Source organism: Trichoderma breve, chromosome 1, assembly GCF_028502605.1.
Source record: "Trichoderma breve strain T069 chromosome 1, whole genome shotgun sequence".
NCBI lineage: Eukaryota > Fungi > Ascomycota > Sordariomycetes > Hypocreales > Hypocreaceae > Trichoderma > Trichoderma breve.
The window spans coordinates 7,435,635-7,450,073 of record NC_079232.1 but is presented as its reverse complement, the minus strand read 5'-3'; the positions used below and the strand labels follow the sequence as shown (position 1 = coordinate 7,450,073).

The 14,439-nt window shown below is 48.4% G+C and overlaps 2 protein-coding genes across 2 annotated transcripts; one reads left to right on the top strand and one right to left on the bottom strand.

Annotated features, from left to right (window-relative positions):
- Positions 1-451: 451 nt before the first annotated feature.
- Positions 452-1,594, bottom strand: T069G_02201 (zinc-binding dehydrogenase domain-containing protein; the record flags this gene model as incomplete). Its single annotated transcript, XM_056169411.1, has 2 exons — positions 452-980; positions 1,047-1,594. The coding sequence occupies 2 exons, from the start codon at positions 1,592-1,594 to the stop codon at positions 452-454; spliced, it is 1,077 nt and encodes a 358-aa protein (XP_056034727.1).
- A 615-nt stretch (positions 1,595-2,209) lies between these two features.
- Positions 2,210-14,281, top strand: T069G_02200 (AMP-binding enzyme domain-containing protein; the record flags this gene model as incomplete). Its single annotated transcript, XM_056169410.1, has 7 exons — positions 2,210-2,398; positions 2,468-2,738; positions 2,811-2,944; positions 3,003-3,321; positions 3,378-8,498; positions 8,559-14,023; positions 14,069-14,281. The coding sequence occupies 7 exons, from the start codon at positions 2,210-2,212 to the stop codon at positions 14,279-14,281; spliced, it is 11,712 nt and encodes a 3,903-aa protein (XP_056034726.1).
- Positions 14,282-14,439: the final 158 nt, after the last annotated feature.

Below are 14,439 nucleotides of genomic sequence, written 5' to 3'. Positions count from 1 at the left end.
AGGGTACCTCAAAATATCACAATCAGCGTATTTTATCATAGAGATGATCTAGATTGATGAAGACCCAATTACTGGGTATCATGCTTTATAAAGAATAATAGATGAAATCTGGCATTGGTCACATAGATACACGGCGCCCAATAGATACACTTGTTACTAGTATTAGTCGACTACATGCAAATGAACATAGGTGAGCAACGAATTTCAGTGAGCATCAAATAATACATACTATTAGTAACACTCGTTCGGAATAGTTGGATAATCTATCGACAAGGGAAAAAAAATTCAGATTGGATATACATGATGTCTGGTTGGTGCAAGGCAGCGCCCGTATCTTACGCTTTTAAATTGTCGTAGGGTAGGCAAAATAACATGCTAATTAACAGTATGAACTAAGGCCATGTAAACATCTAATATGCTTGTCTTGATCGATTAAATACAATTGCAGATCTTATGCAAGAGGATAAACTAATTTCTTTCCCCGCACTTTGCCCTTTCGGAGGTCATCAATTCCTTCAACCAATGCTTCCAAGCCGCCTGTCCGTAGCTCTCTTGGATGCGGCTTGAGCATGCCCTGTGCAATAAGCTGCTCCGATAGAGCAAAGAATACCTCCGCAAACTCACGATCCTGAGGCCTGGCTGGTCGTCCGTAGGCTCCATCTAAGCGTACGGGCAGCCCTGAGAGTGTGCGGCCAATAACCCAATCTGCACGAACTGTTCGACGGGTGTATTGTATATGTGTGGCCAGCGGCTCAAGACCAACGTAGCGACCGCCCGCAGAACCAATGGCGTCATAACACATTTTCATGGTCCCTGCTTCAGTAACACAATCCAAGGCGTATTGGAGGCTATCGTCAGTGTAGTTGCGGATTTCTATGGCACAGTTTGGGGAGTTGTAATCGAAGATGGCGGTGGCACCTAGAGACAACAGGAGATCCTTGTGTTGAGGAGAGCAGGTGGTTACCACAGTGAGGCCAGAACTGAAACATTTGGTCAATGCCCTTGAACTTGACATAAATTCTGGCGTATTTGGGAATTTCACTTACGCCTTGGCCAATTGAATGGCAATGGTGCCAGTTGCAGTCGCTCCTCCTGCTATCAACACATATATTGGCTTCTTTTGCTTCTTGGCTGTAACCTTGCCATCGTCGTCCACTACGGGAGGCGGCAAAGCAAGTGTTTGGTAAAGAGCTAATGTTGCTGTTCCAATCCCGACACCATATGTAGCCGCTTCATCATATGACATCCAGTCTGGTATCTTCCAAGCGCCATGGGCGTATGTGACGGCGTAGTCTGTGAAGGCGCCCATCCTCATGTCATCTGCATTGAAGCCAATGGCAAGCCCAAGCACTCTATCGCCCTTCTTTAATCGCGTCACACCTTCCCCAACCTCAATCACTTCTCCAGCAAAATCGTGCCCACCAACTGCGCCTGGCACCACAGAAAAATCCACCATCTTCCAGTCTGTCGGGTTCAGGGCAATAGCTCCAACCTTGCAGACGACCTGATCGGGTCCTGCCTGTGGAACTGGAACTCCGTGAACAAGTTCATATTGGCCAACGTCTTTGCCCACCAAGGTGCTTCGGACGGTCATGATTCTAAATAGCGCGTAAGTTACAGCTTTGCACAGTTTCCCGTATGCAAGCGTTTCTGTTGATCATCACCAGAGTCTTATCCATATTGTCTATATCAGATCTTAGACCTGGTTCTGGAACACTTGGATATTCAGTGGATACTCCGTGCCTTGATAGGAAAGGCAGCTCTCATGAGTATTACGGGATACAGTCAGCAACCTCCCGACACCCAAGCCCGCAATAATCGGCCGGCCGGTCGGCGGGGCCATTCACAACTCCACAGTAAGCGAATTGCACCGACCGTCAGTATCTGAACACGAAACGAAGACTTGCCTGACATGGCAGCGATGGCCGGAGAGGTACACAAGTCCCGTCGCGAGAGCCGGCATATCAATAAATTGGTAGCCGGATGAAAATGCCCGACGGTATGTCAGATCTTCCTAACATCCGTAGTAGACTATTCCAAAAATAATTTGCATTCGTCGAGTAGCTAGTGATGAATACTCAAGACTGTAGCCTCACCCGCTCCTCGTGACAGTTTAGTAGACATAGTTGGTGTTCCTTAACCAGTCTTATGAAATAATTTGCCATCGTTCACTGGGAATACCAACAATACGTTCCGCAAGACATCTAAAATGGCAAAGTCCGAGTTCACCACTGAACCCATTGCCATTGTGGGAAGCAGCTGCCGCTTCCCCGGCAGCTCAAGCTCCCCATCAAAGCTATGGGAGCTGCTAAAGAACCCCAAGGATATTCTCAAGGAGATACCAGAAAGTCGTTTCAATCCAGAAGGATTTTACAACGACAATGGAGAATACCACGGCGTAAGAAATAGCAATTGTATTGTTCTGGAAAATTGAGAGAAAGGCTGACAATTGTTTTTGAACATTTAGAGCACGAATGTGAGGCATTCGTATCTCCTCGACGAAGATTTCCGCGAATTCGACCACAACTTCTTCAATATCCACCCAAAAGAAGCAGAGTCTATGGATCCCCAGCAGCGCATGCTACTGGAGATTGTTTTTGAGTGCATGGAAGCGGCAGGATACTCGATCCAAGAGATGAAGGGATCTCAGACTGCCATTTTCGTGGGACAGATGACTCAGGACTACTCCGATTTATTACTGCGAGACGTAGACAGTGCACCACAGTATGCAGCGACCGGTATCTCTAGAGCCATTTTGTCCAATCGAGTCTCATACTTTTTCGACTGGAAAGGGCCATCATCCACGATAGACACGGCATGTTCGTCAAGTTTGGTAGCATTGCATCATGCCGTGCAAACACTCAGGAGCGGAGAATCGTCACTGGCGGTGGCAGCCGGTGTGAATTTGATTCTCGGCCCTGATCCATATATCCTCGAATCCAAGGTACGTTGATCGAGACGATCAAAGTAATGTTTGGATGCTAACACGGCTAATTTCACAGCTTCACATGTTATCTCCGACAGGCAGATCACGCATGTGGGACGCTGGAGCTGATGGCTATGCGCGAGGTGAAGGCTTTGCGTCAGTGCTTCTCAAGACTCTGAGCCAAGCAATTGCAGATGGTGATCATATCGAGTGCATAATCCGAGAAACGGGCGTTAACCAGGATGGTCGCACATCTGGTATCACCATGCCTAGCTCTACATCACAGACAGCCTTGATTCGGTCTACATATGCCAGGGCCGGCTTAGATTGGCGGAAAAAGGAGGACCGTTGTCAGTATTTTGAGGCTCACGGCACAGGAACTAACGCAGGAGATCGTAAGTAATTTTTATCACCGAGTATTTACAACCATAGCAATTAACATGATTTGCAGCAATCGAAGCTAGGGCGGTTAGAGACGCATTCTTCCCAGAGAACGACGAAGACGAAGATCGCTCGACAAGTCTTGAAGCGGATGAGCCTCTTTATGTTGGATCAATAAAGACGGTAATCGGCCATTTGGAAGGAACTGCAGGTTTAGCTGGATTATTGAAAGCCTCTCTGGCTATCCAGAACGGAATAATCCCTCCCAACATGCACTTTAACAAACTCAACCCCAAAATCTCGCCCTTCTACACTAACCTCCACGTACCGACGAAAGCCAGAGCATGGCCTACACTGCCTCCTGGTACTCCAAGGCGCGCAAGTGTCAACAGCTTTGGATTTGGAGGAACCAATGCGCACGTCATCCTTGAGAGCTGGGCTCCTGAGGACATTCATCAGGAGGATGCTCTTCAAGTTCCTTGCGGCCCGCTCACTCTGTCCGCCAACACAGAGAAGGCTTTGTTGGCCAGGGCTCGCCATATTTCGGAAGCTTTGAAGGCTGGCAAAATAGCAAATCTCTCCAACCTAGCCTGGACGATGCAGTGTCGTCGCACACAATTCCCATACAAGATGTATGTCTCTTCATCTACCGCCGAAGGACTCATCGAGAAATTAGACGATGTGGAATCAAAGTCAAACTCAATCGCTACGAAAGGAATTCATGTTACGGAGGATCTCCCAGCGCGGATATTGGGCGTCTTTACAGGCCAGGGTGCTCAATGGCCTTCTATGGGCCGCCGTCTTTATGAGAAATCAGCCACCTTTAAACACACGATTGACCGGCTTGAAAACTCCCTGAAGAATTTGCCCGATGCGCCATCCTGGTCGCTTGTGTCCGAGCTAATGGCATCACCCGAAAAGTCCAGAATACACGAGGCAGCCATCTCACAGCCTTTATGCACAGCCTTGCAAGTTGCACTTGTCGATCTTCTCTATGCTTCCGGCATCACGTTCAGCGCTGTTGTCGGCCACTCATCTGGAGAGATTGGCGCGGCTTATGCTGCTGGTTATATCGAGGCTGCCGATGCGATCCGGATCGCGTACTACCGTGGTGTTCACGCTCACTTGGCTGGTGGACCAAACGGTCAGAAAGGCAAGATGATGGCGATTGGCATGGGACTGGAGCAAGCGCGTGCATTCTGCTCACAAGATAAACTTGCAGGCAGAATTCATGTAGCAGCCAGCAATTCTCGATCCAGCGTCACTCTTTCTGGTGATGCAGATGCCGTGGATGAAGCCAAGGAGCTACTTGATGGCCAGCAATCATTTGCAAGACTTCTCAAGGTTGACAAAGCCTACCATTCGCATCATATGCAGCCTTGCGCAGGGCCATATCTTGAATCCCTGAAAAGGCTAAATATCAGGATTAAGACTGATAAGCTGAAATGCAAGTGGTACTCTAGTGTTTACGGTTCAAACGGCCGCTCGATTGACGATACGGATGCTTTCAAGGATATCTACTGGGTAGATAACATGGTCAAACCAGTGCTATTTTCGCAAGCTATTGACAGAGCTGTTACTGAAGAGCACTGTCACGATATTGCATTGGAAGTAGGGCCGCATTTTGCCCTCAAGGCACCTGCATCGGAGAGTTTGAAGAATCTCACTGGTTTGGATATACCATATTCTGGTGTCCTAAGCCGAGGGCAGGATGACATGGAGGCCTTTTCAGACGCTCTTGGTTTTATCTGGTCCAAGTTCCAATCTCCTTCTCCCGTCGTGGATTTTGCCGGATTTAGAAAGGCATGCCTTGGGGATGATGTTGGTCGGGCCATGACTCTTAAAGGCCTCCCACCCTATCCTTGGGATCATGCCAGTAAGCTGTGGAAAGAATCCCGAAAGTCGCGAATCTATCGGTCCCGCAAAAACCCGATTCACGAACTACTCGGTTACCCTACGTCTCATGGAAACAATCGCGAGGTCACTTGGCGCAATGTGATGAGAATTCAAGAGATGGAATGGCTGCGAGGACACATCTTCCAGAACCAAGTCCTCTTCCCAGCTGCTGGATACGTGTCCATGGCATATGAAGCATCCATACGTCTTGCAGCTGAACACGAAGAGGTGCGACTTATCGAACTTGAGGATCTAGTCATTCACCGCGCTATTACTCTGGAGGATGATGCAGCTGGCACAGAAGTGACTTTTACTATCCGAGTCATAGATCGATCCTCAGATAACATCACAGCTGAATATTCGTGCTACAGCTGCAAAGTGGATGGAGAAGTCACTGAGCACTCTGAGAGTACAAATTTCACTGGACGTGCAATCGTCCGTCTTGGAAAGCCTGCTGTGGATGCTTTGCCGCCCAGAATTGCACCGAAGCTACCAATGAAACCTGTTGGCGTAGATCGTCTTTACAAGTACATGGAGCAAGTCGGCCTTCGCTACACGGGAGACTTTACAATTGAGGCTGTCGAAAGACGATTGAACGTGTCGACGGTAACACTTAAGCGTCTTGATAATGATAGGCTCCGTCTACATCCTGCGACTCTTGATGCTGCCTTTCATGGAATTTTCACTGCCTTGGCATTCCCTGGAGATGGCCAGCTTTGGACCCCATATCTTCCAACTAACGTGCGCCGTGTTCGCATCAATCCTGCTGCCTTGGAAGCCTCTGCATTCGCAGATGCATTTTCCGAGCTGCTAGCTGACTGCTACCTCAGAGATGCAAACTCAAAGAAAATCCAGGGCGACGTTGATATTACTTCGACTGCCATAGGACACCCACAGATCCAGCTGCACGCTCTGACCTGCTCGTCTTTCACCAAGGCTACTCCACAGAACGATCGTAAGCTTTTTGCAAAGACTGTCTGGAAGAGAGACATTGCCAGTGGCATTGATCCTGAGAAGATTGAGTACCTGACTGAAGAAGAGGTCGAGTATGGCGATACTTGTGAGCGTCTTGCCTACTTTTACCACAGGCGACTCCGCGATGCGATCAAGCCAGAGGATATCCCCAAGATGGATGAGCACTTCCAGATCCAATTTGACTGGATTGTGAATTATCTTCTTCCCAAGATTGAAGCTGGACAACACCCGCGTATCAAAAAGGAATGGGTTACTGATACGGCGGAAGATGCAGCAGCTTGGAGGGCGAAATATCCAGGAATGGTGGAATTGCAGATGATATCGGCGCTCGGAGAAGTCCAGCCTTCCATTCTTCGAGGCGAGCTACCAGCCTTGCAGGTCATGATGCAAGACGATATGCTCACGAGGCTTTACGCTGAAGCAGTCCCATTCCGACAAACTTACAGTCATCTTGTCACTGTAACCAGCCAACTGGCTCACCGTTACCCACGCCTGAAAGTTCTGGAGATTGGTGCCGGTACTGGTGGTGCTAGTGTCCATATGCTGAAGGAACTTGTGGGCCGTTGCCATTCGTATACCTATACAGATATCTCAGCTGGTTTTTTCGAAGCTGCGCAGGAGCGATTCCGAGAGTACTCATCCATGATGGAATGGGCTGTGCTGGATATTGAGCGTGATCCCCTGGGACAGGGCTTTGAAGAACATTCCTTTGATGTCATCATGTCTTCAAACGCTCTGCACGCTACCAAGTCCCTAAAAAAGACATTGGCCAATTGCCGGACTCTATTGAAGGCAGGCGGTTACCTGATTCTCAATGAAGTTACCAATGACGCCGTGCTACCGCAGTTCATCTCTTCTCATCTACCTGGATGGTGGCTTGGGCGTGATGATGGGCGTGTCTATTGTCCTACGACTTCTGAAGAACGGTGGAACAAAGATCTACTAGCCACTGGGTTCTCTGGAGTGGACGCGGCGTATAGAGATTATCACGATCCCAAAAGATACCTTGCGTCACTTATTGTCAGCCAGGCAGTTGACGAGCGCATCAACGTTTTGCGTGATCCCACTGCTTGGACGAGCGCGATACCTCAGGTCGATGATTTGATCATCATAGGTGGACAATCACCCGAAGTTGAGAAGATTGTACAGACAGCAAGAGACCTCCTCCAGCCCATCGCTTCCAACGTGACCCTCATCAACAGACTTGAAGATGTTAAAGAAGTCCCAGATGGAGCTACTGTGTTGGTTCTCTCTGAGCTAGATGTTCCAACGTTCCAAGACATCACGCCGGAGAGATTTAGTGGAGTTCAGTCAGTATTTAAAGACTCCAAATTTGTTCTCTGGGCCACGAAAGGATGTCGCGCTGAGAATCCGCTGAGCAACATGGTTGTTGGCCTTGGCAGAGCTGCCATGCACGAGCTGCCCAACTTGAGACTTCAATTCTTGGATGTGGACACGATAACCCCAGAACCTCGATTGTTTACTGAGACTCTGCTTCGTACAATTTGCGTCAACTCCGGGGATTTTGAGGATGTACTGTGGGCTGACGAATGGGAACTTGCCGTGGAGAAGAGCGGTCTCTATATCCCCAGAATTGTTGCCAGCAACGAAATGAATGACAGACTCAATTCCGTTCGGAGAGATATTACGAGTCCGTTATCTCTGGCTGAGAACCGCGTCGAGTTTGTTGCCGCAGAAGGGTCCTATTCATTCCAAAGAGTGCAAAGCTCAATAAATGCTGTTATCTCATCTGAGCTTGCACAAATAAAGGTTCACGCTTCCTCTCTGCTACCTCTCAGGGCTAGAAATAGCAAAGCTCTTTATCTTTGTCTAGGAACAGTTGTCGGATCAGGTCGCAAAGTCGCAATATTCTCTCCTTCGGTTCTGTCAACTCTGAATGCGCCGGTAGCGGATTTATTGCCTCTCCCTCAAGACTTTGATCTTGCAACTGAATCACAAGTGCTCCTTGGAACTCTTATTGCCGAGAGCATTATTTCTGGCATCAGATGGCGCATTTGGGTCCATGATGCCGATGTTTTGCTAGCTAAGCTTATTGCAAACGTGGCCGCCGCTCAAGGAATTGACGTATTCTTTAGCACATCTTCGGAAGAAGACTGCAATTTTGACCCCGCTCAAGTCTTCATTCACTCATATGCCAACGAAAGAGATATTCTCTCTCTTCTTCCTGAGAATATTGAAGCTTTTGTGAACCTAGGGCAAGAAAACAGCGTCCTAACGCACATAGTTGAGGGTTTTGAGAGCCCTAACGCAATGAGAAGTGTGCGTGAAGATGATGCCATATTGTTCAATTACGGCCGGGGTGACTTGCTCAAGATTACGAGACACCATGCTTCGACTCGAGCGCCAAAACTCCACATAGATAATGCCTCTATCTCTGTAGCTGAGGTCAAGAAGCTGGCCGGCCAAGCTTCATTGACAACCATACTGAACTGGAATGATGCCGAGTCGGTGGAGTCCAAGATCAGTCCTCTTAGACCGTCTGACCTTTTTGTGGCAAACAAGACATATCTTCTCGTTGGCTTAGCTTCTCAGCTGGGTATGTCTGTCTGTGATTGGATGGTCAAGCATGGAGCGCGAAATTTGGTGGTCACCAGCCGAAGCCCAGGTAGAGTTGACACAGCGGTGTTGGAAGATCTGAGACGCCGAGGTGCCAACGTCAAGGTTCTTCCCCTTGACATTACCGACAAAGAAGGCTTGTTGAGACTACACAAAGAAGTCTCCGAGACAATGCCACCAATTGCCGGCGTGGCAAACGCTGCAATGGTGTTGAACGATAAGCTCTTCACCAACATGTCTTTGGAAGACTTTGAAGTGGCATTAAGGCCCAAAGTCAAGGGAACACAAAACCTGGATGAGCTGTTCCACTCCACTCCTTTGGACTTCTTTATTTGCTTCTCATCTCTGACTTGCGTCATGGGCAATCCTGGACAATCTAACTATGCTGCGGCAAACATGTACATGCACTCTCTTGTGCGCCAGCGAAAGCAGAGGGGCGTTGCAGCGTCAATCATTGATATTGCTTTCCTCCTCGGTGTGGGCTTTGTCGACCGCAATCTAGAGCAGTACGAGGACCACTTAAAGAAATTTGGATACATGAGAATATCTGAACCAGAGTTCCACGGTGTCTTTGCTGAGGCCATTGCTGCAGGACAGCCGACTTCCAAGGAGGATCCAGAGATCATCATCGGCATCGGAGAGGAGCCCAATGCGCCGTGGTATAGCAATCCTCGGTTTGCAACTTACGTGCGTCACGAGAGCAATGAAGAAGACTCGGATAATCAACAGGCGCAATCATCACAGAGTGTCAAGGGCAGATTGGCCGCAGCTAAGAATAGCGAAGATGCCTTGGCCATATTGCAGGGTGCCTGTGCAGAGAAGCTTGCCATGATTCTCCAAGTCCACGCTGATGTCATTGATCATTCTACTCCACTGTTAGTACTTGGAATTGATTCACTGGTATCTGTCGAGATTAGATCCTGGTTTTTGAAAGAGGTGAATGTCGACATGCCGGTTCTAAAGATCTTGAGCGGTGCTTCTCTCGCAGAGATTTGCCAAGATGCTCTGGTGCTGCTTCCACCGACACTGATTTCCTCGGCTGAAACGAGTGCACCGACAACTGATGCAGCTCCAGCAGTTAATAATGACTTGTTGAGTTCAGCGAATATGCAGAAGCTCAAGGTCCCGTCTTCAGCGCCCACCGAAGTGTCCACCTTGAAGATGGAAGACAATGCTAGTGCGCTAATGTCCAGAGCTTCCACGGGATCATCTTCAGTCTCGGAGGTGACATCAGTAGAGGAGCCTGTGTACGAACGAGTTAGCGAGATGACTCCAGGTCAGAGCCGCCTGTACTTCCTAAACGTCTATCTGGAGGATAAGGCAACATACAACGTCACAATGTCTGGTAAATTACAAGGCCCGTTCGAGATGAGCAGACTCAAGAAAGCGCTCAGCACTATTGTCAAAAAACACGAAGGTCTTCGAAGTTCCTTCTTTTTGAACGATGCAACTGGCAAGGCTATGCAAGGAGTTGGTAAAGAAGCGCGCATCGCCATAGAACACAAGAACATCCAGGACAATGGGGAAATCCAGGCTACTCTTGATGCTATGAAGACCACAGAGTTCAACTTGGAGAGTGGAGTATGGATGAAGATCCAAGTACTTTCTTTATCCCGCACTCAGCATCACATTATTTTCACCTTTCACCATATTGCCCTCGATGGTGTCAGTTGGGCCATTTTCCTCAGCGAGCTGAACAAGGCATACGCGGGCGGCGATTTTTCATCTCCCGTTCAGCAAGCAATTGACCTTGCCAATAAGCAGCAACAAAAGGCGGCGCCTGAAAAGGTTCAGAAAGAGCTGCAATTTTGGAAAGATGTCTACGGCACTCTGCCTGAACCTCTGCCTCTGTTCCCCATCTCTCGAGTGCAGTGTCGGCAGGTGCTAAAGTCTTATGATACAGAAACGCTTGATGTGATGCTCTCCAGATCGCTGGTTAGCCAGATCAAACAAGCCAGTGGAGAGATGCATGTGACACCCTTCCACTTCTACCTCTCATCCATCGCTGCATTTGTATCAAGGTGTCTTGGTGTGAATGACTTCTCCATTGGAATTCTCGACGCAAACCGAGCGACTGCAGAGGACATGACAACCATCGGCTACTTCACCAACATCCTACCTCTAAGATTCAAGACGGATGCCGACGAAAGCTTTAGCACGTTAGCAAAGCGAACTAGAGACATCACCTTGGCTGCCCTGTCCAACTCGAATGCCGATTTTGACACGATTCTAGACGTCCTTAAAGTCCCGCGATCTGGTGACCAGAATCCTCTTTTCCAAATCGCTGTAAATTACCGACTGGGAGGATCTAGAACTATGCCGCTTGGTAACTGCGAAATTGAGTGGACATCCACAACAGATGCCCGTAACCCTTACGACCTCATCATCGACATTTCAGAGATTGCAGAGGGAACTATCATCTCGTTTACTACCCAACGCTACCTCTATAGCGCTGAGGATACTAACAAACTCTTGTCATGGTATACTCATACTGTGGAAGGATTTGCCAATGACACTTCTAGGGAGGCACTGGACTGTCTTCTTGCGACTCCCTCTGAGATCGAGAACGCCATCTCTCCTGGTCGTGGTGAAAGTCTCGAGATAGACTGGAAGACGCCCACTCTTGCGCACAAAGTTCAAGAAATTGCATCACAATATCCGGAATCTATTGCAGTCAAGGATGGTTACGGTCAGCAACTTACCTATGCTCAAATGATGCAGCGCGTTGGTCAGATTGCCAGTGAGCTTTCCAATCTCCCTGCAGGGTCTTACGTTGGAATCCTCTTGCATCCAGCTGCAGACTCAATCTGTGCTCTGATGGCCATCTTAATTTTAGGCTTGGTATATGTACCACTTGATCTGAGAAATCCAGAAGGTCGTCTTGCGGCCATTGTGGCTGATTGCAAACCGAGTGCCATAATCTACCAAGAAGAAACTCAGACCACAGCGGAGAATCTCGCATCTACCGTTGAAAAGAGCAAAGTCAAGCTGGTGTGCACTTCAAAACTACCTCAGGACGTCCAATCTTCTATTCAATGTGTTGCCAACCCTAATGCGCCTGGATTCGCCATCTATACCAGTGGCTCGACTGGCACACCCAAAGGAGTTTTGCTCACTCACCATGCTCTATTGAACCAGATTTGGGCCATTTCAAAAGTCTATCGCCTTGGCAAGGAGGTTGTTCTTCAACAAAGCTCATCTGGCTTTGACCTCCACTTGGAGCAAATATTCAGTGCTCTGGCAAACGGCGGCACTGTTGTTGTGGCTTCAAAAGAAGCTCGGGGAGACGCCATCGAGATTGCCAATCTGATATTCTCAGAGGGCGTAACTTATACAGTCTTTGTCCCTTCAGAGTACCTATACTTGCTTCATTATGGATCTGATGCACTCAAGAAGTGCGCATCTTGGAAGTTTGCGTTTTCTGGAGGTGAAAAGATTACTCCTCAGCTCCGCCACAGTTTCAAGAGGCTAGGTCTCTCAGACTTACAGCTTATTAATCTCTATGGTCCTGCCGAGGCAAGTCTCTCATGTACAAGATATACAGTCCCGTATGCTACAGATGACTCTGAGGCTGCTAGTCCAGCAGGCTTTGTACAGCCGAACTATACCGTGGTAGTAGTCGATGAGCGCGGAAATCCGCTTCCAGTCGGCTTCCCGGGAGAAATCTGCATTGGAGGCGCTGGAGTTGCCTCTGGATACGTCAACCGACCTGAGGAGACTGCAGCCAAATTTATCGCCAACACCATTTCATCAAGACAAGACGTTGCTGCTCGAGGATGGGACAGGCTCTATCGTACAGGAGATAAGGGTCGCATGCTTGAAAGCGGACTTTTGGACTTTATGGGTCGATTAGAGGGCGATTCACAAGTCAAGATTCGTGGAATGCGCATTGAGCTAGAAGAAATTGGAAACATCATCATCGAGTCAGCTGGGTCGGCTATCGTGGATGCTGCCGTGTCTCTTCGCAATTCGGATATGATTGCAGCCTTTGTTGTCTTTTCGGATGAGTTCACTGAAGACAAGAACGTGTTCCTCAGCCAGCTTAGGGCCAAACTACCCCTACCAGCGTATATGTGTCCAACACACATCCTTGCAATTGATCAGATTCCGAGGAATGCCAGTGGTAAAAAGGATCGGTACAAGATTAACAGTCTACCACTTCCATCTGTGGTGAGTGGCGATGGACACAATGAGGGCCTCACCGACCTGGAAGCACAGGTGATTGCTGTCTGGCAGGATGTTCTTCCCGCAGCAATCGAGCCCATACAATTGTCGCCCGATTCAGACTTTTTCTTCGTGGGCGGTAATTCTCTCCTTCTGCTAAAGTTACGCTCTGAGCTTAAAATGGCTTTCAGCTGTGACTTGACATTGCCAGAGTTGTTCCAAGTGAGCACAGTTCGTGATATGGCTTTAAAAATTCAGGCAAATGGGTCGGAGAACGAACTGCAAGGCCAAAGTATTGATTGGAACAAGGAACTGCGCTCTCTTTGCGATGGTTTAGTGCCGCAATCATACCTATCTTCAGCTAAAACATCAGCAACGAAGTCAGGCCTTTCGGTCATCTTGACTGGAGCGACTGGCTTTTTAGGACGACATATACTCCAACATCTTGTCAATGATGAGAGAGTCGGGGAAATACATTGTGTTGCTATACGATCAGCAGCCAATGGGGAACTAAGACATGTCCATATATCCAGTCCCAAAATCATCGAGTATGCTGGTGACCTGGGAGACCGCAACCTCGGCTTGTCATCTTCAGACTTCAAAGATATCGTTGCTCGAGCCGACGTTATTATCCACAACGGCGCAGATGTATCGTTCATGAAGACATACCGCTCTCTACGTCGACCAAATGTTCTATCTACTCGATATCTGGCCGAGATGGCACTTGCGAGATCAATTCCATTTCACTTTGTTTCTACTGCTTCCGTGGCAAGTTTTTATGATGGCAAGCATCTACCTGAAACATCAATCCAGGGCCTAGACAATCTTCCCAAAGATGGCAGAAACGGATATGCAGCGTCTAAATGGATGAGCGAGGCGCTCCTGGAATCACTTGCAGACAATCACGGAGTACGCAGCTGGATCCATCGACCAACGAGCATTATTGGGGCTGATGCACCAGACATGGACATTGTAGCATCGTTGTACAATTACTCCAAGCTGCTCAAAGCAGTGCCACGCTTCCCTAAGGCTGTCAGCGGCACATTTGACTTTGTTTCCGTGCAATCTGTAGCAAACAGCATTGCTGATGCAGCGGTCGCTTCCGTGAGCGTAGATGGAAAAAGCAGTGCACAGCGTGTATCATATCAGCATCATTGCAGCGATGAAAAGGTGCCCCTTCAGGACTTTGCAAAGTACATGGAAAAGACGGAGGGCGGCGTGTTTGATGAGCTGGAGTCGAAGGTTTGGTTCGAGAAGGCACGCGAGGCTGGACTGAATAGGCTTGTGTGCGAATATTTGGAGAGCACTGTTGGTGCTGGGGAAATTTTGTCGCTGCCGACACTTTTGAAGGGGAAAAATTAGATGGATGCTTTTATTCTGTGGATGTTTGAAAGCGTAGAATGGATATTTTTCTTGTTCACTGGTATGTAGCTACTCTTTTCCAGAACTGTTTGTTATAGAGAGTATGAAGTTCAATCGATACTACATTATTTCTCCTAGCTGTGCTACATTGAAAGAAA